At 40.6% G+C, this 24,744-nt stretch overlaps 1 protein-coding gene across 2 annotated transcripts in view; it reads left to right on the forward strand.

Annotated features, from left to right (window-relative positions):
* Positions 1–24,522, forward strand: part of lnx2a (ligand of numb-protein X 2a) — a 231,927-nt gene extending 207,405 nt beyond the window's left edge. Inside the window, exons 7-12 of one of the 2 annotated variants that reach the window (XR_013577097.1) lie at positions 5,566–5,715; positions 7,626–7,803; positions 9,527–9,758; positions 11,200–11,358; positions 18,143–18,434; positions 20,780–20,906. Coding sequence is in view for 1 of the 2 variants with exons in the window: in XM_078545383.1 (XP_078401509.1) it covers positions 5,566–5,715; positions 7,626–7,803; positions 9,527–9,758; positions 11,200–11,358; positions 20,780–20,915 (855 nt within the window). In the remaining variant the exon portion in view is untranslated. Of the gene's footprint in view, positions 1–5,565; positions 5,716–7,625; positions 7,804–9,526; positions 9,759–11,199; positions 11,359–18,142; positions 18,435–20,779 lie in introns of both variants that reach the window. The other variant, XM_078545383.1, reaches the window with a different exon arrangement.
* The last annotated feature ends 222 nt before the right edge of the window (positions 24,523–24,744 follow it).

A 24,744-nucleotide genomic window follows, 5' to 3' on the forward strand; every position in this document is an offset into this window, starting at 1 on the left:
TCTACTGTCAAACTCCCTAAAGGGTACCTGAACTCTCCAAAGAACTCCAGTAGATTTAGACATTTTCCTCAAATTTGTAAATCCCGCAAGTAATGTTTCAGAAGCCTCAGTAATGAAAATTGCTTCTGAGTGAAGGCAGCTGCACTCTTAACTGCCTCCATGAACCATGATGTGTGAAATGCATCCCATTCCATAACACCCGCCCCCCTTGACCCCCCACCAGTGAAAATGATACTTGCGGAAACGGGCCGTGACTTCCAGATAGTGCCATTTTGGCTAAGGTGCAGAGCCCTTCTGTCTCCACAAAAATCTGGGCCTTAGTCATCAGGTACTCCCAAATCAGAATTAAGCACACAAAACTACTCGAAGAATAGGTTTAGTGCAACCAGATGCAGAGCAAAGCTCTCCCCATTCTGTCTGAACAATGAACATCACCATAACATTAGCAGGGCAATTCCTTCTGCACCATTATGATCATATTGCTTGGATCACCCTGGTTCAGATAATTCACTTTTACTAAGTCTGTACCGGCAACTAGATTCTCAACACCTGCAGTGTAGCTTCTTTTCTCTTCTTCATAATTGTATTATTTTTTAAGCTGCACAATATTGCAATTTATATTTGACTGTGTCAGTTGTCTCCTTTGCTTTCATGGTTTTATTGAAGTTCAACTCAGAGCTATGTTTGACTGTTTCAAAGCTTGAGCAGATGGCTGAGCTCCCGGTTGACTTCAAAGACTTTAATGTATTCAGCTCTGGAGGTTTTGTTGATTCAGTTGTTGAATAGAATCTCATTCTGCATGCTAGGCTGATTTCCAAACCCACTAATGGATTTACTGAGCAGAGTTTGTTTATACAGATGTCAAGGGGCCTGTGAGCTTGATTATTTTGTCAGTTTTACGAGCAGATAACAGAATAATAATTATTTAAAGTGGATTTCGAATGACTGTTTATTTTGACAGTTGTATGAGCTTCTCATAGACCTCCCAATGTTATAATAGGGCTTGTGAGTTCTGTATATAGTGAATACTGGTTGATTTGATATGGGAGTGTAGTGAGGGGGGCATGGAGAGGGTATGGAGGACGAGGGGATATAAGGGATGAGGGATGTATGCAGGTGAGGGGGATTGTGGAGGGTTTGGGGAGATGGGGGAGGGTTAGCTGATGAAGGGACTGAGTGTTAGGGGCCGCTTACTCATCTCCAGAAATGGGCCGATGTCCCAGCAAACAGAGGTGAGGCTTTTAACCTAGCCACCTCGCCATCCATCTGTTACCATCTCCGGCTCGGGACTGCTCCTGGAGGTGTCATCCCCAATTTCAACCCTTCCCTGACTTCCCACTATGAAAATAGCGTGTGCGAGCACTGCCGGGCTTTGGAAGTGGTCAGATTCCCAATTCCCGCCTCAAAGCTAAAAATCCAATCTTTTGTGTTGTAGGAGTAACATGTAATGTTAAAAAGACAAGCCTTAAGGCTTTGTGCCTTAACGCGAGGAGCATTCACAATAAAGTGGATGAATTAACCACGCAAATAGATGTAAACAGGTATGATATAGTCGGGATTACGGAGACATGGCTGCAGGGTAACCAGGGATGGGAATTGAACATCCAGGGGTATTCAGTATTTAGGAAGGACAAACAAAAAGGAAAAGGCAGTGAGTTGCATTGCTGGTGAAAGAGGAAATTAACGCAATAGAGAGGAAAGATATTAGCTCCGATGATGTGGAATCTGTATGGGTAGAGCTGAGAAACACTAAGGGGAAAAAACATTAGTGGGGGTTGTATATAGACCCCCAAACTGTAGTGGTGATGTTGGGAATGGCATTAAACACGAAATTAGAGACACATGTAATAAAGGACCATCTGTAATTATGGGTGACTTTAATCTACATATAGATTGGGCAAATCAAATTAGTGACAATACCGTAGAAGAGGAATTCCTGGAGTGTATACGGGATGTTTTTCAGGACCAATACATTGAGGAGCCAACGAGAGAACAGGCCATCCTCGACTGGGTATTGTGTAATGAGAAAGGAATAATTGGCAATCTAGTTGTGCGAGGCCCCTTGGGGATGAGCAACCATAACATGATAGAATTCTTCATCAAGATGGAGAGTGACGTAGTGATTCTGAGACTTGGGTCCTGAATCTTAATAAAGGAAACTACAATGGTATGAGGTGCGAGTTGGCTACGATGGATTGGGAAACGTTACTTAAAGGGATGACAGTGGATAGGCAATGGCGAACATTCAAAGAGCGCATGGTTGAACTGCAACAATTGTTTATTCCTGTCTGGCGCAAAAGTAAAATAGGAAAGGTGGCCAAACCATGGCCTACAAGGGAAATTAGAGATAGTATTAGATGCAAGGAAGAGGCATACAAATTGGCTAGAAAAAACAACAGACCTGAGGATTGGGAGCACTTTAGAATTCAGCAAAGGACGACCAAGGGATTGATTAAGAAGGGGGAAATAGAGAACGAGAGTAAGCTTGCAGGGAGCATAAAAACTGACTGTAAAAGTTTCTATAGGTATGTGAAGAGAAAAAGATTGGTGAAGACAAATGTTGGTCCCTTACAGTCAGAAACAGGGGAATTTATAATGGGGAACAAAGAAATGGCTGACCAACTAAATACATACTTTGGTTCTGTCTTCACAAAGGAGGACACAAATAACATACCAGAAATGTTGGGGAACACAGGGTTTAGTGAGAGGGAGGAACTGAAAGAAATCAGTATTAGTAGGGAAATGGTGTTGGGGAAATTGATGGGATTGAAGGCCGATAAATCCCCAGGGCCTGATAATCTACATCCCAGAGTGCCTAAGGAAGTGGCCCTAGAAATAGTGGATGATAGTGGTCATCTTCTGAGATTCTATAGACTCTGGAACAGTTCCTACAGATTAGAAGGTAGCTAATGTAACCCCATTATTTAAAAAGGGAGGCAGAGAGAAAACAGGGAATTATAGACCAGTCAGCCTGACGTTGGTAGTGGGGAAAATTCTAGAGTCCATTATAAAAGATTTAATAGCTGAGCACGTGGAAAACAGTGGCAGAATCGGACAGAGTCAGCATGGATTTATGAAAGGGAAATCATGCTTGACAAATCTACTGGAATTTTTCGAGGATGTAACTAGTAGAGTTGATGAGGGGGGTGCCAGTGGGTGTGGTTTATTTGGACTTTCAGAAGGCTTTCGACAAAGTCCCACATTAGAGACTGGCGTGTAAAATTAAAGTGCATGGGATTGGTGGTAGTGTATTGAGATGGATAGAAAACTGGTTGGCAGACAGGAAACAAAGAGTAGGAATAAACGGGTCTTTTTCCGAATGGCAGGCAGTGACTAGTGGAGTACCGCAGGGTGCTGGGACCCCAGTTATTCATAATATATATTAATGATTTAGATGAGGGAATTAAATGTAATATCTCCAAATTTGCAGATGACACAAAGCTGGGTGGGAGGGTGAGCTGTGAGGAGGATGCAGGGATGCTTCAGTGTGATTTGGACAAGCTGAGTGAGTGGGCAAATGCATGGCAAATGCAATATAATGTGGATAAATGTGAGGTTATCCATTTTGGTAACAAAAACAGGAAGGCAGATTATCATCTGAATGGCTATAAATTGAGAGAGGGGAATGTGCAACCAGACCTGGGTGTCCTTGTACACCAGTCGCTGAAGGTAAGCATGCAGGTGCAGCAGGCAGTAAAGAAGGCAAATGGTATGTTGGCTTTCATAGCCAGAGGATTCGAGTACAGGAGCAGGGATGTCTTGCTGCAATTATACAGGGCCTTGGTGAGACCACACCTGGAATATTGTGTGCAGTTTTGGTCTCCTTATCTGAGGAAAGAGGTACTTGCTATAGAGGGAGTGCAGCAAAGGTTTACCAGACTGATTCCTGCGATGGCGGGACTGACATATGAGGAGAGATTGAGTCGATTAGGATTATATTCGCTGGAGTTCAGAAGAATGAGGGGGGATCTCATAGAAAACTATAAAATTCTAACAGGACAAGACAGGGTAGATGAAGGAAGGATGTTCCCGATGGTGGGGGAGTCCAGAACCAGGGGTCACAGTCTGAGGATATGGGGTAGACCATTTAAGACTGAGATGAGGAAAAATCTCTTCACCCAGAGAGTGGTGAGCCTGTGGAATTCATTACCACAGAAAGTAGTTGAGACCAAAACATTGTGTACTTTCAAGAAGGAGTTAGATATAGCTCTTGGAGTGAAAGGGATGAAAGGGTGTGGGAGAAAACGGGAGCAAGCTATTGAGTTGGATGATCAGCCATGATCATAATGAATGGTGGAGTAGGCTCGAAGGGCCTACTCCTCCTAGTTTCTATGTTTCTATCAGTTAGGAGCTGGGATGAGATGGTGACATGGTGGTAATGTCATTGGACTAGTATTCCAGAAACCCAGGCTAATGCTCTGGGTATTTGGGTTCAAATCCCACCATGGCAGCTGGCGGAACTTGAATTCAGTTAATAAATCTGGGGCAGAATTTTCCCCCCGTCAGGCGGGGGGGTGGGGGGGGAGTTTGGGAGCGGGCACGTGGAATTGGGGGGGGCGCCGCCATTTTACCTTAATTGGCCTGCCCAGCGTGACGTCCGCAAGGAAGCACTGTGCGCTCCCTGTGCAGGGAGGCTAAGTGCTGCCTCAGGAAGATCGGCTCCTGTCTGAAAAAATTTTAAAAACAGAAGAAATAAATTTCCCTGACATCTCTCCTCAAGTGACACTGTCACATGAGTTGGGACATGTCCATCGCTTTCATTGACAATTTTATTAAAAATTTTAAAACCTACATGAAACCTCATCCCGCCCGTGGATGTGGTTTCATGCTTTTTCTTAAGCCCGCCAGGGCTCCCGGCCTGCCCACCAACCTCAAGGTTGGACGGGCAGGTCCATTAATTACGTTAACTACTTTGTCAATAGCCTCGATTGGCCATTGACAGGTCGACGGGCACACAGCTGATTCTGCTGAGCCCCCGCCCATCTGTAAATTGAAATGAGGCGTGGGTGACGTTGGGAGTTCCGTCCAACATCATCCCGCGTCATTTTACTTGTCGGCGAGTGGGCCCCACTGGCCCCCGCTCGCCGACCGGGAAATCCTGGCCCTGGAATATAAAGCTAGTCTCAGTGATAGTGACCATGAAACTATCATCGATTGTCACAAAAACCCATCAAGTTCAACTAATGTTCTTTAGGGAAGGAAATCTTCCATCCTTACCTGGTCTGGACTACATGTGACTCTAGACCCACAGCAATGTGGTTAACTGCCCTCTGAAATGACTGAGCAACAAATGCTGGCCTTGATAGCGAATGCCCATGTCCCATGAAAGAATATTTAAAAACTGAATCCATTTCAAATAGAATGCTTGGCTCAGACAAAATTCTTTGATCACAGTTTGGGCCAGTTTTTATCCAATGTTTGCAATAAAAGGCCAACTTATTGGACCACAATTATTTCCAGTCTTCCTTTTTTTTTAAATATTTTCTGAAATGTTTTCATTTTGAGCATTAATGACTAGTGTATAAAGTTACCTATAAGTAAACATTTTATTTTTATGGTTATCAGGCCAGTGGTGAGATGGTTCATTTCATAATCTGTAGAACAGCAAAGGAGCAACTCCCAAATGTTATTCGAGAATTGGGATCTCATACAACTAATCAGCATCTATCCCAACAGACACAGCCCCTGTTCTACAACAGACCCAGTACTCAAAAGGTGAGCGAGAAAAAATATTCAGTAATGAATTTCATTAAAATGCATGATTCATATTATTTGAGCCTATTCGCTGTTAACTAATTAGCTGTGTTATAAAAATAGTTCTGAAATAATTTCAATTAGCGTCAGTATGCATGACTATCACTTGATATTAAATATTCAATTAAAACTATTTACTTCAGATTTATAATCAGCAAGGAAATATTCTTTGTCCATTAGGAATCATTTTGTAATTCCCAATGTGACACATTTCATTGCTCACATCTAACTTAAGTAGTATGCATCTGTGGTAATCTCTATAGAATATCACTCCATTTTGAATATTATTTTTGAACCTGCCATGCACTCTATAATGCCAAACTTAAAAATAATCAAATTTTTATTAAATTTTCTTGGACTCTTAAGCTTGGTAGGAATGATGTGATTCTCTGGGCAGACTGTTCCCAATCTTGACAGGAAGGAGGGGCCAGCAAAAGCTATCTACTTCCACATAGGAAGGGAAATCAATGAAGATCTTTCATTGGTATAGCACCTTTAATGTAGAAAAATGTCTCAAGGCACTTCACAAGACTGTTGTCAAACAAAATTTGACACCAAACCATGTGAGGAGGTATTACAGCTGGTGACCAGAAGCTTAGCCAAAGGTAGATTTTAAGAAGCATCTAAAAGGAGGAGAAAGAGATAGAGAAGTTTAGAGAAGGAACCGCAGAGCTTAGGGTTGAGGCAACTGAAGCCTCGGCACTCATTGGTAGAGCGATGAAAATTTGTGATTTGCAAGAGGCCAGAATTAGAGGAGTGCAGAGATGTCAGAGGGTTGTAGGACTGGAAGAGGTTACAGAGATCAGACGGGACAAGGCCATGGAGGATTTAAAAGCAAGAATGAGAATTTTCAAAATTGAGGCATTGCTAGACCAGGAGCAAATGTAGAGCAGCAGGTGCACAAGTCCACAGAGAAATGAATTAATGGAATTTGGTGCGGGTTAGGATACAAGCTGCAGAGTTTTGGATGAGCTCAGGTTTACCGAGCAAGCAAACTCTCAGATCGTCCAGGAGGGCCTTGGAATAGTCAAGTCAAGAGGTAACAAAGGCTTGGATGAGGGTTTCAGCAGCAGATGAGCTGAGGCAGGGGTAGAAATGGATGATGTTGTGGATGTAGAAATAGTCAGTCTTAGTAATGGAGCTGATAAAGACTCCAAACCTTATCTCACGGTCTAATAGGACACAGAGTTATTGCAAAGTCTTCTTCAGCCTCAGACAATGGACACAGAGAGTGATAGATTGGTGGATAGGGAACAGAGTTTATAATGCCTTCAGTCTTCCCAATGTTAAAGTGGAGGTAATTTCTGCTCGTCCAGTACTGGATATCGGATAAGCAGCCTGACACAAATCAGAGGCTGTGGCAGGTTCAAGAGAGGTAGTTGTGAGTTAGAGCTGGGTGTTGTCAGCGTACCTGTGAAACTAACGTGTTTTCGGGTAATGTCACCAAGGGGCAACGTGAAGGTGAGAAATAGGAGGTGGTCAAGGATAGATCCTTGGGGAGCCTCAGAGGTAACGGTGCATGAGAGGAAAGGGAAGCCATTGCTGGTCATTCTCTAGCTATAATTGAATAGATTGGAATGGAACCAGGAGAGGGCAATCCCATCCAGCTCAATGACAAAAGCGAAGCATTGGAGGAGGATAGTGTGGTCAACCACGTCAAAGGCTGCAAATAGGCAGTTTACTATGGTCACAGTCATATTGGATGTATTTTTGAGTGATCATCTTTGAAGGTAAATGAATAAAAGAGTCACGAATTAAGCTACAATGTAAATAATTTATAATCCGTATAAATGTATTCATGAAGACTCTCTACTTTCACATTAATATTTGAAGACAATGAATGAAAACAAAAGTTTTCTCTATTTCCTCAGGACCTATCCCAATGTGTTACTTGTCAAGAAAAGCAGATCAACGTACAGAAAAAACCTCACGAATCTTTAGGGATGACTGTGGCAGGAGGACGGGGCAGCAAAAATGGTGAATTGCCAATCTTTGTCACCAGTGTACAGCCACATGGCTGTCTCTACAGAGAAGGGAGGATCAAACGTGGTAAGGCTACACACCAGTCAGGGCCCACAGGAACTCCTTTGGTGATTCCATTGGGCATCTTAATTTTAAAAAGTGTAATATATTTTCATCATGCAGAGTAGGGAACAAATTGTACCTGCTATGCAAAATCTTAGAATTTGAATGCAGTTGGGAAAATTAAAGTGATGACAAAACCCCCCATTTCAAGACTTTTGTGAATCTATGAAGTTCATCTTCTGTAACTTCTGTTGGCATGCAAATGTATTGTTTTTACACATCAAAGTATTTTTCTTGTATTTTATAACTATAGCTGGAGCGAGGTAATAAAACACAAAGCAGAACTTTAATGACTAACTTTATGTAGAATATTACAAATCCAGCTAAATAATCTTTGTATTCAGTTAACTGAGGATGTAATACAGTAAATGTTCATATACATGATCATATTTGCTAGTTATGAATTAAGCTTGTGGCACCTGATGACAACAAGTAGATAAATTAGAGTATTTGCTACTATCTACATTTATTAGCATGTCTGATTATAGATGTTGAGAAGAGCTGGAGCAATTGGTTGATACAGTTTGTTAACATGCTTAAAGCATGTTCGGATACTCCTTTTCAACAATTCCCCATGTTCTACGTTATTATTCCCTATGCCTTGTTTTTGAATGGCTGTTTATGATTGACATTCTAACTTAATTCCTTTTTTTTATTGCTAGCTTTTAAGGAGCTGTGTATAGGCTGATAGATATAACAGTCTTTTGTAACTGTGAACATCATCGCCTGGCAGTGAGGACTGAGATTATGGCCAGAATTTTACACTCCCTAGTATATATCTTACCCATGGCAAGGAAGGCATTGGGTAGCCCGCTTGCCTATGAGCCAATTGAGGCCCTTAAGTGGCCAATTAATCGATTTTACCTGAGGCAGGGAAGGCCAGCGCCAAGTGTTTAGGCCACCCAGTAAAAGCAGGCGAACCTTGCGGGGGAAGGGTGGGTGGGGGGGGGGTGGTTTGCCTCATGTTTAGGCAACCTGTGCCAATTGGAGACCCAGCTGCATTTCTCCTCCTCTCCTGCCCTGTAACTTCTGCCACCCCTCCTCCGCCCCCACAACCCCAACCCCCTGGCCCTGGCAAGACCCTGGAGTTACCTTTGCTGGAGCTCCATCAGGCCAGTAGAGACTACCACTCCCAGTGGTGTGGCTGGGAGAAGACAGCTGCCAACCATTTGATTGGCCAGCAGTTCTTGGAGGCAGGACTTTCACCCCAATGGGGCGGAAGGCCCAACTCAAGCAAATTAATGGTCTGACGGTCAGTAAGTGGCTGTGTGGCAAGCCAGCCAAGCGCGGGTGGGTTCACCCCTACTTTTATGCTGGGGGACAGAGACCCTTACCCTGCGTAAAATTTTGCGATATGTGGCAAAATCAGTTCTACTGCTCTGAAATATATCTCTTGAGTTAATGATGTTGACTACAAAAAAAAAGTATCAGCTCCCTCATTTCTTAGAAGGAATCAATGCAACAAGCCACCTATTTTTCTGCCTCAGTAAAAAAATAAAAATAACGTTTTCTCAGTTTAATAGTTCATTGATTTTTGTTCATGAAGTTCAAAAACATCATCTAGGATTTCATGTTAATCAATGATCTTGTGAAAATGTCAAAACAGATGAAAAATTAATGCAAGCACCCCAAGACTAAAACACAGTGATCAATGGGAAGCTGAAAATAAGTCTGATTATTTAAACAGGAGATGTACTACTGAGCATCAATGGTATTGATCTGACCTGTCTGAGTCACAGTGAAGCAGTGGCCACACTGAAAACTAGTGCTACTTCACCAGTTGTTATACTAAAGGCATTGGAAGTACAAACAATAGAAGAGCAGGGCCAAGCAGCAGATGAGCAACTGAGCACAAACAATGAGAATGAATATGATACCACTTGGTCACCATCGTGGGTCATGTGGTTAGGATTGCCAAGGTGAATGACTTATGTATTCTGTCTTGTTAAACAGATGACATTAAGACTTTTTTCAATGTTAACTCAGAAATGCTAAAGAAATTTTGTAAAAATTTATTTCTATTCAATACGTATTGTGACTTTCCAAACAAGGTATGATTGCTTAAATTTCTCTTGTTCTTCATTTTCAACATTTACTACATATCAAAGGAGTGCATGAAATTGGCACTGTCCATCTAGAATGAGGACTTTCAGTTAGTTTTTCCCCATCAAGAACAATGTTTGACATACTCCAAGCATAGGATTGCAGCTGCCAAGTTGGTACATCTGATTCAAATTCCCATCAGTGCCTTTTCCCAAGACTCCATATTGGGACTGAAGTCAGAAGGCAATCTGACTGGTTAGACTAACACATCCAAATCCTATTTTGCCTTGCCTGGTATTAAGCCTTTGGCATCAACTCCAGTAATTTTTGCTCAGTGGGTTGGTCCTTTCTTTAGCTTGTGGTATATCCTTAATGCCTGCATATTATACTTCTATTCAGGTTTATATTGCATTTCAGTAGCAACTTGCCATGATCATCTTTTGCCAAATTTTATTGGAGATCATTCTTATTCTCTTTCTTTATCAACCTGCTGTGTAAACTCAATTTCATCCTCACATTCGCTATATAATTTCTTTTCTTTGTAAATAACGTATCCTGCACTGGAATGTCTAAACTCTAGCAAACTTGTGTTTCTCTCATGGATAACTGCCTATGGGTGCCTTTTGATAGGTGGTGTAGTCAATTTCCAGTATTGATCATTAATCAATCATTAATCATTAATTTGACATAATGATCTTATGGCCTGGTCTTTACTGTAAGTTGATGCCCAAAGTGATATTGTCATCCCAACTTTGAACCTCCTTCCTCACAAATCAAAACAGAATCGCTGTTTTTAGTATGCTGAGGATCATAAACTTTTTGGCATTTAATGTAATCATATCAAGTCTTTCTGTGAGTTTTGCCAACAGTTTTGAGGTCTATGGCTGAGTCAGACTATCTCCAAACAGGGAAGGTGAAATAGATGGTGCAATCTATTCTTCATTGCTATTGTGTGGCAGGCTAAAGGCCTTTGTTAAGGGCACTCCTTAAGATTTGTTATTATTTCAGCTGACTTAAAGTAGATCTCAGTTGAGAACAGCTGCAAAGCTGCCACATGGTGTAATCTGCACACCAGAAGAAAAAATTATGGCTTAGATCACTCAGCTATAGGTGATTTACATTTTGATTATTTGTTCCAGTTGCCAGAATCTTAACACCCACACAAGAGACTCCTTTCTTCTCTTCCTGGTTGTGCTATTTTCTTTTGTGTCTCCTAAAGTGTGAAGTAGATGCCAAGAATAAAGAATATTTAGCAATCAAGTGAAAACATAAAGGAGCTACAAAAAGCATTTGTTGTAATGTTTCATTTCTTTTCAGCTCCCTTCAGAGCAGTCATGATATTGTCCTACGGAGGAGTAACTCAGGAAGCTGGGGCTTTAGTATTGTTGGTGGTTATGAAGAAAATCACTGTAATCAGCCCTTTTTTATTAAAACAATTGTATTTGGGACACCAGCTTATTATGATGGAAGACTGAGGTAAGTAAGCATTTCTTTTATCTTTATTTTGAACCATGTCTTTAGAGAAGCCTCCATTTTAAAATGAGAAATTCTGCATGTGACTAGCTCCTTCATTGCTGGGGCTGAAGTTACACCCAAATGTTTATGTCACTTTATAATAGCTCTAATAATCAAGTAACAATATATAATGGACCTTCTTAGGCATCAAATTAAACATGAATGGCTCCCTGCACAAAAATTGAGAATTTGGTGAATGAACGTGACTAATTTCAACACGATTACATGTTTTGAAATACTGATTCTCCTCTCCTTACACTTTTTCTTTTGCATACATTTTGGTTACATAAATTAGTTGTCTCAAAATTTAAGCATGAGAGCATTATGTAAACAGTCATCAATGTTGATTCCTATAATGTTGCAGTGCAATTAACTTGATATGTTTTATGAAAGTTAATTGTGGCACAGAATTTATGAAATATTACATAATACACCTGATTCATTATTGGAAATATTGAAAACTTGCACATTTCTGGTAATAATTAATGGCATTTCAAATTCCTTAAAACGCAAAAAACAAACACTGGTGATCAAGTTCGCATGGTAAAAATGGCTTAAGCTAGAATTGTTTCATTGTTGAAATGTAAGCATTTTATTATATCACTAATTCCATTGAGATATTTTTGTAAATGTAGATTTATGTTCGAGTTTTCTAAATTGTTCATAGTTAATTATTTTGGTTAGTCCAATGTTTGTCAAGTGCTTGATCCAATGTTTGTCAAGAATTTTCCTGTTTGATTTGGCCAAGAAATTTTTCTTCCTTTTCTGCTTTACTTATCTTAACAATCATATCCCACAAGTGTTAATTTTGCAAACAAAATAAATTCTGCAATGCGGTTACAACGGTAGTTCTTGGCTGAACTAACTGTCAGTGTAAAACCATAGAAAATTTGCAACATATAAGGCAGCTATTTGACCCATCATGCACATGTGTTTCAATTTGCAGCACTGGAATGCTCTCTGCTCTTCCCTTCATTGCCCCCAGCTTACTCGCTCTTCCTCTCACTCCCTCTTGGTCTAATCCTGATGACCAGACTTTGCATTGTGTCTAGGCCGGCGGAAAGCTGGAAACAGAACTGTTCTAACTATGCAAGGAGCCTGCTATTACCTGCGCCATAGGACTGATAGATCCATTCAGATTCAGTCTGAAGCCATCAGATGGGGTTTAATTCCATTCATTTTTGTCTGTTACTTCTGAATCCCTAACCCCTTCAGCCTAAGCAAAGACTTGTAGAGTTGAGATGCCTTTGACCCTTTCTAAAGCCTTTCAAAATTTGTCTATGTTTTGTGACACTTGCCTTTCATTGTCACTATCCCCTTAAATTTTATGTACATGAGATGTTCTGTTTCCCCTATTGCTTGTGCTCTTAATACCTGCCCAAGTCTACATCTGGATTTGTGAATAGTTATGCAAATAAGCTGACCAGAAAATATTTGTACAATGTAGTACCTTACCACTCAAGTGTGATTAGCATCAATCTTAACAATTTGGACCTGTTTTATATCAGGGGAAAAATTGGCATATAGATGTAATAAAAATATAGTAAAGAACAATTCATTTTAAACAACTTGACAGTGGCAAAGTTCTTGTCATGAAATATATGGTTTTAAACACAGGCATCCCACGCTTCCCGACCGACTACTGCAAAAAATAATCACCCTTTACACTCCTCCAGAAAGCATTACCTTAGCCGTCGGAAAATTATATAATAACCAATTAACTTTGGTTCCAGTCTGAATCACTTGACATCAAATGTGAAATTTACAGTTCATTGACATAAAATTGATCAACCATTTTAAATTTGTTACAAAGCAAAATACTGCAGATGCTAGAAACCTGAAATAAAAATAGAAAATACTGGAAACACTCAGCAGGTCAGGCAACGTGTGTGAAAACATGTGGCTGGCACAACACTGTTTTAATTTTAAGTACATGCAATATAGGTAAATATACTTCAGATGTATATTTACTTAACAAACATCTGCCACCATTCAGTGCAAAGCTTCACATTCTTCCTCTTTTGTCTAAATGTTGGAATTCTAGAATGAATTTATCTGAATGTACCACATCTTAGTACAACTTCTAAGTTTTTGTCCAGCCATTGCGAAGGGTACTTTGATCTCATCAGAATGATTGCTGAGAATATTGACTCTCACAGCAAGACACTTCAGACTCGCCCCTGCTCATCATCCAGATGCAATTGGATGCTGTTTGCCTTTTGGCATGATGTACCCTGCAAAGTACAGGCCATCTTTCTAATAATTGAATCTTCCAGCACTACCACTTACCTATTCTCCTCTTTCTTTTTATCACCATGGGTAACCACCTGTTCCACAGTGTTATGGCATTGCTTATGGTTACCCATCCCATCATTCTGATCCTGTCTTCATTATAGACACTCAGTGATACTAAATAACAATTGCAGATGCATAGGGGCATCTTGTTCCTGTTTGCGCCGAGCGGTCACCCATTTCTCTTGTTCTTAACTACTCTTTTGTCTGTGGGGTGACCACTTCCTGGAACTTATTTTCCAAACACCTTTCCTTCTCCTGTATAGTGCAGACTGTGCTCAAGTCATGATCAAACCTAGCATTTTTCTTCTAATGCAACCCTTCCAATGCTTAATGTATGTGTACACTTTGTGTTAATTTTGTGGATCCAGTAAAGACCACATCATGCATGCCATTCACATATCTTGGAATTTAATGCTCCTGTCCCTCCAAACTTGCCTTGGGTCGGGGGTGGTGGGGTTAGTTTGATTGGGCAGGAGGGTGCTCACTGAAAGTCACCCACCAGCAGTTGCTTCCAACCCGCCGAAAATCCCCTCCCCACGGCCCCATCCCATCCACACTCATCTTTGTCTGGGAATCCATGGCTGATCCCTCCTGCAAGCCCGAATGTAATACTGGCAGTGGCCACCTTTCCTGGTGGTACTGGAGAATTCCCAGCCTCTGGCTGATGGCTCTCGACAGAGGGATTTCCAACCCTTTGAAGTGGGAGACTGACGCTGTCCAGGTAAGTGCCTGATTACCTGGTAATTGTCTTGGGCCTCCCCATAGAGAAGCGATGCTGGGTTCCTGCTGGTTCTTCAACTGGTGGACGAAACCCGGTCAAACTCATTAAATTCCACCCCTAACTGGCTTTGCAATTGCATTTTTTATTTTTATAATTCTAGCTCTTCTATAATGTCCCCTGACATCCTGAGTAATATTTATTCCTAAACCAACATTCAGCAAAACAAATGATCTGGCCATTATCACATTGTTGTTTGTGGCACCTTGCTGGGCACAAATAAGCTGCCACAATTTCTACATTACAATAACTATACAAGTACTTCATTGATTGTAAAGTGCCTTGGAATAGCCTTAGGTTGTGAAATACTATATATATGCATGTCTTTCTTCCATAAGTAAGTAGATTGATCTTGAAACCTTTGCATACCTGTAGTATTTCATGGTTGAACCATTCTGCATTTTTGTGTGTGAAGATTTTTTAGGCGAAATTTGAATTACAATATAATACATGTTTACTTGCTAATCTTTCAATACTGCTTACAACAATCTACATTATGTAGAAATTTCATTCACTAACAAAAAATGGAGATTTTTTATTGTGTGCAATTTTTCAGTAATGTAATCACAATTTTTAACAGACTATTTCCTTGTACAAGCCGAATGAGTTATTGTACACTGTGCTGCTTCTCTACTGCCACATAAAGCTTCAACTTGCATTGTAGGAAATGATTTAGAGCCAAAATATTTGGAGTTATTCCTCAGTTAAAACTAACCTTGTGGGTAGAATTTTCCCTCCGTCAGGAGAGTTGTGCAGGGTCGGGTGCGGGTGGGTGCGGACTGGATCAGCGCCCCCGATCGGGTCCGCACCGCCATTTCACTTGTTGGCCCGCCCAGTGTGATGCACACCCGGAAGCACTGTGCGCTCCCTGTGCGGGCGGAGGGGGTTCCTCTGAATCGGGAGCGCACTCTTTCACATGCATGCGCGTGAAAGGGCGCAGAAATCTCCCTGAGGCACAGAGGTGCCTCGGAGATTAGTTCTAAGTTTTAACAGTTCAATAAAGTGTTGAAAAAGTTTTTATGACATGTCCCCTCATGTGAAACTGTCACACGAGCTGGGACATGTGCATTAATTTCAAATAAAAATTTTGGAGAAAATTTAAAATCATTCATGAAACCTCATCCCGCCCGTGGATGAGGTTCCATGAAAAATGCAAAGGCTACCTGGGCTCTTCACCTGCCCGCCAACCTTAAGGTTGGACGGGCAGCTCCGTTAATTATTTTAATTGTTAGTTAAATGGCCTTAATAGGCCTTTGACAGTTTGGGCCCGCCGAACTGAAAATCTAACTGACGCGCGGTGACGTCGGGACACATGCTCGACGTCATCCCGCGTCATTTTACACCTTGGCGAGCGGGCCCCACCCCCACTCACTGAGCCGAAGTTTCTCCCCATATGTATCTTCCATATAATACTTTTGATTCCAGCCTGCCCAGATTCACAAAAGTTGTATTTAAGATCATAGAAGCCAAAGGAAGGGTGACCACTTCGGCACTGAAACTCTTAACAGAAAAGCATGGTCAAATAAGTTTTGCAGAACTGTAACAACTGATACCAGGACACTTGCAGAGCACCACAGAGCCTGCACCATCATTCTTGCCAATGAGATCATCTGTAATATCAGTCTGTCTGCAATTAGAGATAAAATAAGTGATTGTTTAATTGTATGCCAGGGCTATTATTTCCATCTTCTTCCCACACAATGCCAGCAATAGTATGACAAGTACTCCACCTGCATTTCACCAATGTTAGGGGATCATTAACTTCTCTTATTTGATCGAGGGATGTGGACATCATTGGCAATGAAACCATTTATTGTCCACCTGTAATTACTCTTGAGAAAGGGGTGGTGAGCCAATTTCTTGAACCACAGCAGTCTATGTGGCGTAGGTACCCCTACGGGATAGGAGGAGGGAGTTCCAGGATTTTGACCAAGCAACAGCGAAGGAACACTGAAATGGTTCCAGATCAAGATGGTGTGTGATCTGATGGGTTAATTGCAGGTGGGTGGTGTTCCTATGCACCTGCTGCCCTTGTTCTTCTGGGCGGTAGAGGTCACAGACTTGGAAGGTGCTACCGAAGGTGAGTTGCTGCGGTGCATCTTACAGACAGTACACACTGTGCATTAGTAATGTTCATGTGACGATTCAGCAACCCACCCTCTGTGTAAGTAACTGAACATGCATTATGCAGCTAGTTGTATTGTAAGGATTTGGTGTGCGAAGTACCAGATATAACAGGTATCCTAAATGGGTGCCACGTATGTCCATGCAAAGCATTGAAAGGGCTGTAAGGTTGCATTGTAGGGGCAGATAGTTCGTTTTGGAGGCACCATTTGTGGCACACATACTTAGAACAGATAATTTGCTGCTGGAATCTACAGAGTAGCAGTACCTATCTTCAGTATTGCCATATATTTTTCCACACCTGCTGCTAGGTACCCTGGGTATTACAGAGAACAAGCAACTGGTAAGCCATGTCTTGACTTCTGTTTCTCCAGAGGTCAGGGTTAGGGATGGGGGAGCATTGTGGGAAATGCCCCAGAATGCCAACAAGGACCTCATTGATAACTTTTTCATAGACTATCTGCTAATATTTTGCTGCACTTTCAGGAGCCTTCCATTGGTGGGAGATACTGGAAAGAATCTTGTGGAGGTGAAAGAGTTGGAGAACCAGTGAGAGCTTCTCACTGCCTCTTCTAGAGAAGGCCCGCTGCAATTTGGGCCTCTCAGGCACTTGATAGGCCTTTAACCTGGGATCAAGTTCCTGGAGGCAGAAGTCCTGCCCACCAAGAGCTGATAGCCAATTAGAGGCTGGCAGATGTCCTATACTCAACAGTGCCACCGAAATGGCGGTGGCCACTGCTGTACAACACCCACCCGAGGCCTCAAATTGAGGAGGCACCCAGGCTGGGCAGGTGATGGCGGCAGGTGGGGGTTGCAAGGGAGGGAGGTCAGCAGCAAAGCCAGGGGATTGGCGCTCAACAGGTCCCTCCTTGACCCTGGGTCGCTCGATCAGACTCTGTGTGCCTTTGAACAAGGGCCCTCCCCGCCAGGAACCTGCAAGCAAACACGCCAAGTTTACTTGGTGTTCCCTGCATAGTGAGCACACACCTCCTCCCCCGCACCCCGCTCCCCAACTGTGGGTTACTACCAGTGGCAGAGGGATGAGGCCCTCATGGGCATTAATTGTCATTCAAGGGCCTCAATTGGCAGAGTGGGGAGACTGACCATGGGCCTTCCTGTCACGGAATTAATCGGGGTGGAGGCAGGAAGGTGTCAGATCAGGATGCATGGACCATTACTATTTAAACTGTATATCTCTTCCAGCAGTAACAGTTTCATGCTTGTTGGATTTATTGGTATTTATTTTTCAGACTGAATAAAGTTTACTACATTTCACACTTGCTTCAGGTACAAGTTTGGAAAGACTTTTCTTAAAGATCAAGATTGAGTTCAAGGCTCTGAATTCAATTTATCATTTGTAGCTGCTTGACACTTTCCTACCCAATTAAATGCCCCCCCCCACCACAAAACTCATCACAGGAGAGGGCACAAGATTCCATTCATTGAGTCTTGAAACAACTTTCCCATCACATTTTATGAAATGGGAGCTTAATGCAGATGAACTACTCAGTTGAGTGTTATTTTTCCTTTTATGTATTTTGTTTTTAGGTTTTTAGGTGAAGGTCATTAGGTCACCTGCAGAGGTGAGGTGAGAACGTCTGCCCCAAACATCAAGGCAGCATTTGACCGAGTTTGGCATCAAGGAGCCCTAGCAAAACTGAAGTCAATGGGGAATCAGGGGAAAACGGTTGGAGTCATATCTAGCACAAAGGGAGATGATTGTGGTTGTTGGAGGCCGATCATCTCAGTTCAAGGACATTGCTGCTGGAGTTCCTCAGGGTAGTGTCCTAGGCCCAACCATCTTCAGTTGCTTCATCAATTACCTTCCTTCCATCATAAGGTCAGAAGTGGAGATGTTCGCTGCTGATTGCACAATGTTCACTATTTGTAATACCTCAGGTACTGAAGCAGTCCATGCCTATATTCAGCAAGACCTAAACAACATTGGGCTTGGGCTGATGTGTGGCATGAATGTTACTTGCCACTTAAGTCAGGCAATGACTAATCTCCAATGAGAGAGAATCCAACCATCTCCCCTTGACAATCAATATTATTATCATGGCTGAATACGTCACTTCAACAGCCTGGGTGTTGCTGTTAACCAGAAACTGAACTAGCCATATAAATACTGCAGCTACAAGGGCCAGTCAGAAGCTGGAAATTCTGTGGAGAGTAACTCACCTCCTGACTCTCCAAAGCCTGTCCACCATCTATACTGCACAAGTCAGGAGTGTGATGGAATACTCTCCACTAGTCTGAATGAGTGCAAGTCCAGAAACACTCAAGAAGCTCGACACCATCTGAGACAAACCAACCCACTTGATCGGCACCCCATCCATCACCTACAATTTCACTCCCTCCACCACTGGCGCACAGTTGCAGCAGTATGTACTATTTACAAGATGCACTGCAGCAACTTGCCAAGACATCTTTGACAGCACCTTCCAAACCCATGATCTCTGCCCTCTAGGAAGACAAGGGTAGCAGGTGTATGGAAACATCACCACTTCCAAATCCCACCCAACAAATGCAGAAAGACTGCTTCAAGAAGGCGGCTCACCACCACCTTCTCAAGGGCAATTAGGGATGGACAATAAATGCTGGCCTTCCCAGGAATGCTTACATCGCACGAATGAATAAAAAGAACTTTAAATGTGTCTGCTGCAACTTGCTGAGCATGACTTTTCTACCCACTGAAACTGCTTTGCAACAAACCATAAATGAGTTTACTGCAGCTTGCTGAGAATTGACTTTTCCTGCCACTGAAACTGCAAAATTCTCACCATACACAATTCAGATCTTTACTGAAATAAAAATAGAAAACACTAGTAATACACAGCATTCATATATGCTGAAATGAGAATGGTCAATACCCAAAATGTTAATTCATCTTTTTCCTGCTGTGTATTTCAAAATGTTATTTTTTTTTTTCAGATGTGTGATTTCTTTTGCCAGATCTTTGCAGATTGTGCTTTTCATTGTACAGTTGATCTAAAGTAATGAATCATTACAATGTAAAATGCTTCAATTAAATGTGTTTGCAACTTTCCAGCTGGTTTGTCTACCTTTACATAAAACTCTGCATTCATTTTTGTTGTTTGTGCACTTTTCTGCATTTTTTATGCAATTACACAGCTTTTTCTCCCACTCCCATCACTCAGTCAGTAATATTTGATAGGAGCTGTACATATGTCCCAATGAGTCATGATTACTTTCTATTTTCTATCATCTATCCATCTCCTTTTAATATTACAATCCAGGCACGTAGTATCAGTTTTCAAATTGAACACCTACTGCATAAAAGATCTCATCTACTTCTATGACCTACCAGGAAAGATTTAACAGTCTAGGGCTCTTTTCTCTAGAGAAGAGAAGGCTGAGAGGTGACCTGAAAAAGGCCTTTAAGATTACTAAAAGTTTTGATAGAGTAGACGGAGAGAAGATGTTTCCACCTGTGGAGGAGTCCAAAAGTAGACGCCATAAATATAAGATAATCACTCAACTCCAATAAGAAATTGAGGAGAAACTTTCCCCAGAGTGTAATCAGAATGTGGAATTTATTACCACAAGGAGTAGTTGAGGAAAATAGCAGAAATATATCAGGGAGAAAGAAATGGAAGGTTATGCTAATAGAGTTAGAGGAAGAGGGGTGGAGGAAGGCTAGCATGGAGCCTAAACACCAACATAGACAGGTTGGCCTGAATTCCTTATTTTCGTGTAAAATATCCATGTATTTCCAAGCAATATGTTTCTTTCAAAATCTAAAGATTAATTTATTATTTCAGTTTGGGGGAAATGGAAGAGGAAAAAAAAAGCATTTTCAATTCTGCTGCTATAGTATATTAGGCACCTGCAGGAAATCCTTCTCAACACAAACTATCAGCTGTCACACACTGTGCAGGGTAAGAATCTGTATGCAGCTATTAATGACCGGAAGTTTTGGCAGGACATCTGTCTGGTAGCAACCAGGCAGATGCCAAAAAACAATGGGAATGGACTGATCAAAAAATGTAACCCTGTACTGCGAAATTACTCCAGTATGGTCAATAAGCTGATACAGTTACATTACCAAACTATTTTGTAGCTGAGTGCAATTGTTAATGTTTTTACAAAGTGTTCTGTCATTCCTGATGAATGATTAGGTTTCACAGGTTTTTATTTTTCTATTTGTTCTCTTCTCCATAGGTGTGGTGATATGATTGTAGCAGTGAATGGACTCTCAACAGCAGGCATGAGCCATTCTGCTCTCGTTCCAATGTTGAAAGAGCAACGAAACAAAGTTACACTAACTGTCATATCATGGCCTGGAAGCCTTATTTAAATTCAAGCCAAACGATTAAGAATGATGCATTGTGCAAGAATATTGGATTCAAATAATAAAGGATTCACTGAGTATTTTTATCAATCAGTGACTAGCAGGATATAAAACTATAATGTACTCTTTTGTAAAATTTTAAAATATTTGCATTTGCAGCTCAATCGTGTGATCCACGTCTATTCGACAGTTTTAAAATCAATAACCCGTATTCCCGATTAGTAAAGGTAAGCTAATTCAAGGTTATCAGAAATTATGTAATCAGACATCATCATTACCCACAGATCTAAAAGCCTTACCAGCGGATAAATTTCAGACAGCCACAGCCAGTCCAAGCCTTACAGTGACTTTTGAACCTCATGTTACCATGAATGTAGTTTTAATGTAAAATGACTTTTTAAAAGTAGAATTTAGCTACTGTGTTTGAATTTATTTCACTGAATTACCACGCAAGCTGATGTTTGTATGTGCACTTACTTCCCACTGCAGTACATTTTTGTTGAAGTGAAGCTTAGCAACACTTGCATCACAGGGGGCATGAATTTCCAAAGCTCTAACATATACTGTTGGCAGTAGGACATGAGTGTATTTGAGATATTCAAATGTACACATGTACTATACCTAGTTTTAACATAAAATACTTTTGAGGTTCAAGGCCCTAAACCTGCTGAAAAGTTAAGAGTGCCTGTTTTTATCTTTTTTAAGAGTTTGCTTTTTCTATTTTAAAATATCTTTTAAGTGTTTTGTTGTCTTATTATCATCACAATAGTGGGCTTGAAGATATGAACTGTATTAATTTGTTATATTGTAAGGGAGATTTTACAGTTAAAAGTTTTGATCTAAAAAAATACTTCTCCAAGTTGATCAGTCACAGAAAACCAGTTTTCCTACTACATCTAGGCTTTTATTTGATTCAATTTACTATTTAAAATGTTGCTTTTTTTTATTATTCGCTCATGAGATGTAGGCATCGCTGGCTAGGCCAGCATTTATTGCCCATTCCCAATTGCCCTTGTTCAGAGGGCATTTTAAGTGTCAACCATGTTGCTAATTGAGTCACCTTTCCATTAGAAATAAAACAGAAAATGCTGGAAGTGCAGAGGTGGTTAGTCAATAATGAAAAACATAGCATGACATATGGAGATAGTTCCTGCCCAAAAGCCAAGCTTCTTTTTCATTTTCAGATGCTGATTGGCTTGTGCAATTCCAGAATTTTGAGTTTTTATTTCAGACTTTCTATTTTCAGAATTTTTCTCTTCATCTGATCTTTCAGTCCTAAGATTTGCACAAAAGAACATAAATATATTGGTAACTGAACTTTCATTATAGCTGTTTCTTTTAATGCAATTGAACTTAAAAGATGATGTGAAAATAATGATTTAAAGCTTTAAAGAATATTATTCGCATATTAGGACATATACATTTAATTAGGAGCTGGATTGATAAATATTCTCTGGATATGTTAAGGTTTATACAAATTTCAACTACTGTGTTATTCTGTGAAAGAATATCAGAAAATGATGTACTGTAAGTACAAAAAGTTGATCATTTCTGGAAAGAAAAAAACAGGTCCATACTTCCACTGTAGACTCAGCATTAGAGTGGGAAATTGGATGACAAGGGAGCCCTTTGATAGTGCTGAATGAATCAAAGATTGGGCGGTGCACCAGGTAAAGTCAGATATTAAGAATGCAGACACCTTTCACTAGTTCATGGATTAGATGGCCATCAAACCAGCTTTTAGTATAAAACTGGAAACAGGCATTTTTCAGCCATAGCTGTCAATATACATTTGAAACAAGCATACAGTGCCATTATATCACATTTTCCCATCAATACAAAGCAGCTTTAGATGTATACCAATGCATGCACATATCCCAGTCTGACTTCTTGGCACTAAAGATATGGACTGCAGTGGGTAGCCTCAGACGACTTGGGGTTTTGCATTAGAAATAGTATATCAGCAAAGTCATATTTAAGAAGTACCTAAGCAGCTTAGTAAGCTACCTGTGTACTTTGTAAACTTAATTTTGAATCAGTTTAATTCTGACAGACAACTGAAGCTGCCCCTACTTTTAACATGCCCAGGGAACTGAACACTGCATATACATGCTTGCAAATATATACAGTGTACCTTTGATCCTGGGTTAGTTGCAAATTATGCCAAAAGAATAACTTGGGCCTGGGCCTGCCAACTGTGCATCACACTTTAGCAATCTGACTAGTATCTGTAGCAATGTTGTCCAATAGAAACTGCTAACTGGTCAGAGGCATGTAGCAACACCAGTTTAGCCACGTGCACTAATTTTAGTAGAAAATACCTTACAATACTGGTTAGGGTATGTCACATGTACCGACATCAGCCACCGTTCAGTGCACATTCTCTTTCGCCAAATTTTGGAATTCTGGAATGGATTTATCAGTATGACCACATTGCAGTGCAACTTCTAGAGTTTGTCCAGCAATCATGAACAGGATTTTGACTTCATCAGAGTGACCAGTAAGAATGTTAACTTGAACAATGAGATGACCCAGATTGTCCCTGTTCTCCATCCACAAAATGGTTAGATGCTACTTGACCTTTACTGTGACATGCCTGTTGGAGATGCTCATACTGAGTTGGGTTGCTTTCTTCTGGCCTGGACCAATCATTGGTTGAACTAACTACAATGACAACTGCCTTTTCCATACAATGTGGGGGGTGTTTCCATAGTGCTGAAGTCCAGCATTTTCACCCATTACATGCCATTTTAGCAGGTAATAAGCAGTAATCAAGGAAGTGAAGCACATAGAATGATCAAAAAACACTCGCATGCAATGCTTTTTGTCTTGCTATTTAATCATCAAATGCACAAAAGGGTTAAAGTACACATGTTTACGCAATGTAAGTATGAGTATTGAGACCGCATACTCAATGATGGTCTGTGTCTCTTGCTAATTTTTTATACACTGACTGAAAATGCAATTAGCCACACCCAATTCCCAATTAGCTATATGTGGTCTGATCTATAGTATAATCGAGCTTTAAAGATGTGGTAAAAGCCTTCATTGGCAATTGAAAACGTTATGATTCTTAGATAAATCTGGAGAATTTTCAATTGAAAGCTGCTTAGCACCATTGTATCCTGGAATCAGGTTGTAATTACTGTAACCGATAGATATATTCAGTGTTGTACAGATTAATATCTGTGTAATTGGAGCTATGAAAGGCCTTATACTTAAGTATAAGGCCTTTTACTTATTCAAGTAACACCTTGTAATGAAATATACAGCATAATTGATTCTTTTCAGAATGCACCTGATTTTTCACATCAACCTTAAAGTCTTACTGAGCTTAATGAATAGATGAACTGAATGTTTGAGAAAATAATTGTAATTCAAGCTGGCTGTTATTTATTGAGTAGCAAATGTACATTTAAAACTTGACTTTAAAATGCATTTTTACAATTTATATATCAATGAAATAAAGTACACAAAATTTCAGTGTTTGTAGAGGAATGAAATCTGGTCCAAAATGTCCGAATAACAATGAATTAGTGGTTGAGATGTTTTAATGTTGTGCCATAATGACTTTTAAGCACACTCATGTTTTCAACCCAATAAAATATTTAAGAATGAACAATGCAGTGAATTGTTTTGTGTTAACAATAATAATGTAAACTACAGTTTGCAGAAATCTTAATTTTGATCTACTCATGCATATCATCCAGATTCATTTATTGGTGTATTGAAAATCATGTCCTAGAATAATGTGTGAAAGAGAAGTGCCTGTTTCATAAAAGATTAGGAATTTTACACATTCCAGCTGGCCATTGGGCATAATTCCCAATAAAAT

The sequence above is a fragment of the Cetorhinus maximus genome, chromosome 7 (assembly GCF_964194155.1).
Source record: "Cetorhinus maximus chromosome 7, sCetMax3.hap1.1, whole genome shotgun sequence".
Taxonomy (NCBI): domain Eukaryota; kingdom Metazoa; phylum Chordata; class Chondrichthyes; order Lamniformes; family Cetorhinidae; genus Cetorhinus; species Cetorhinus maximus.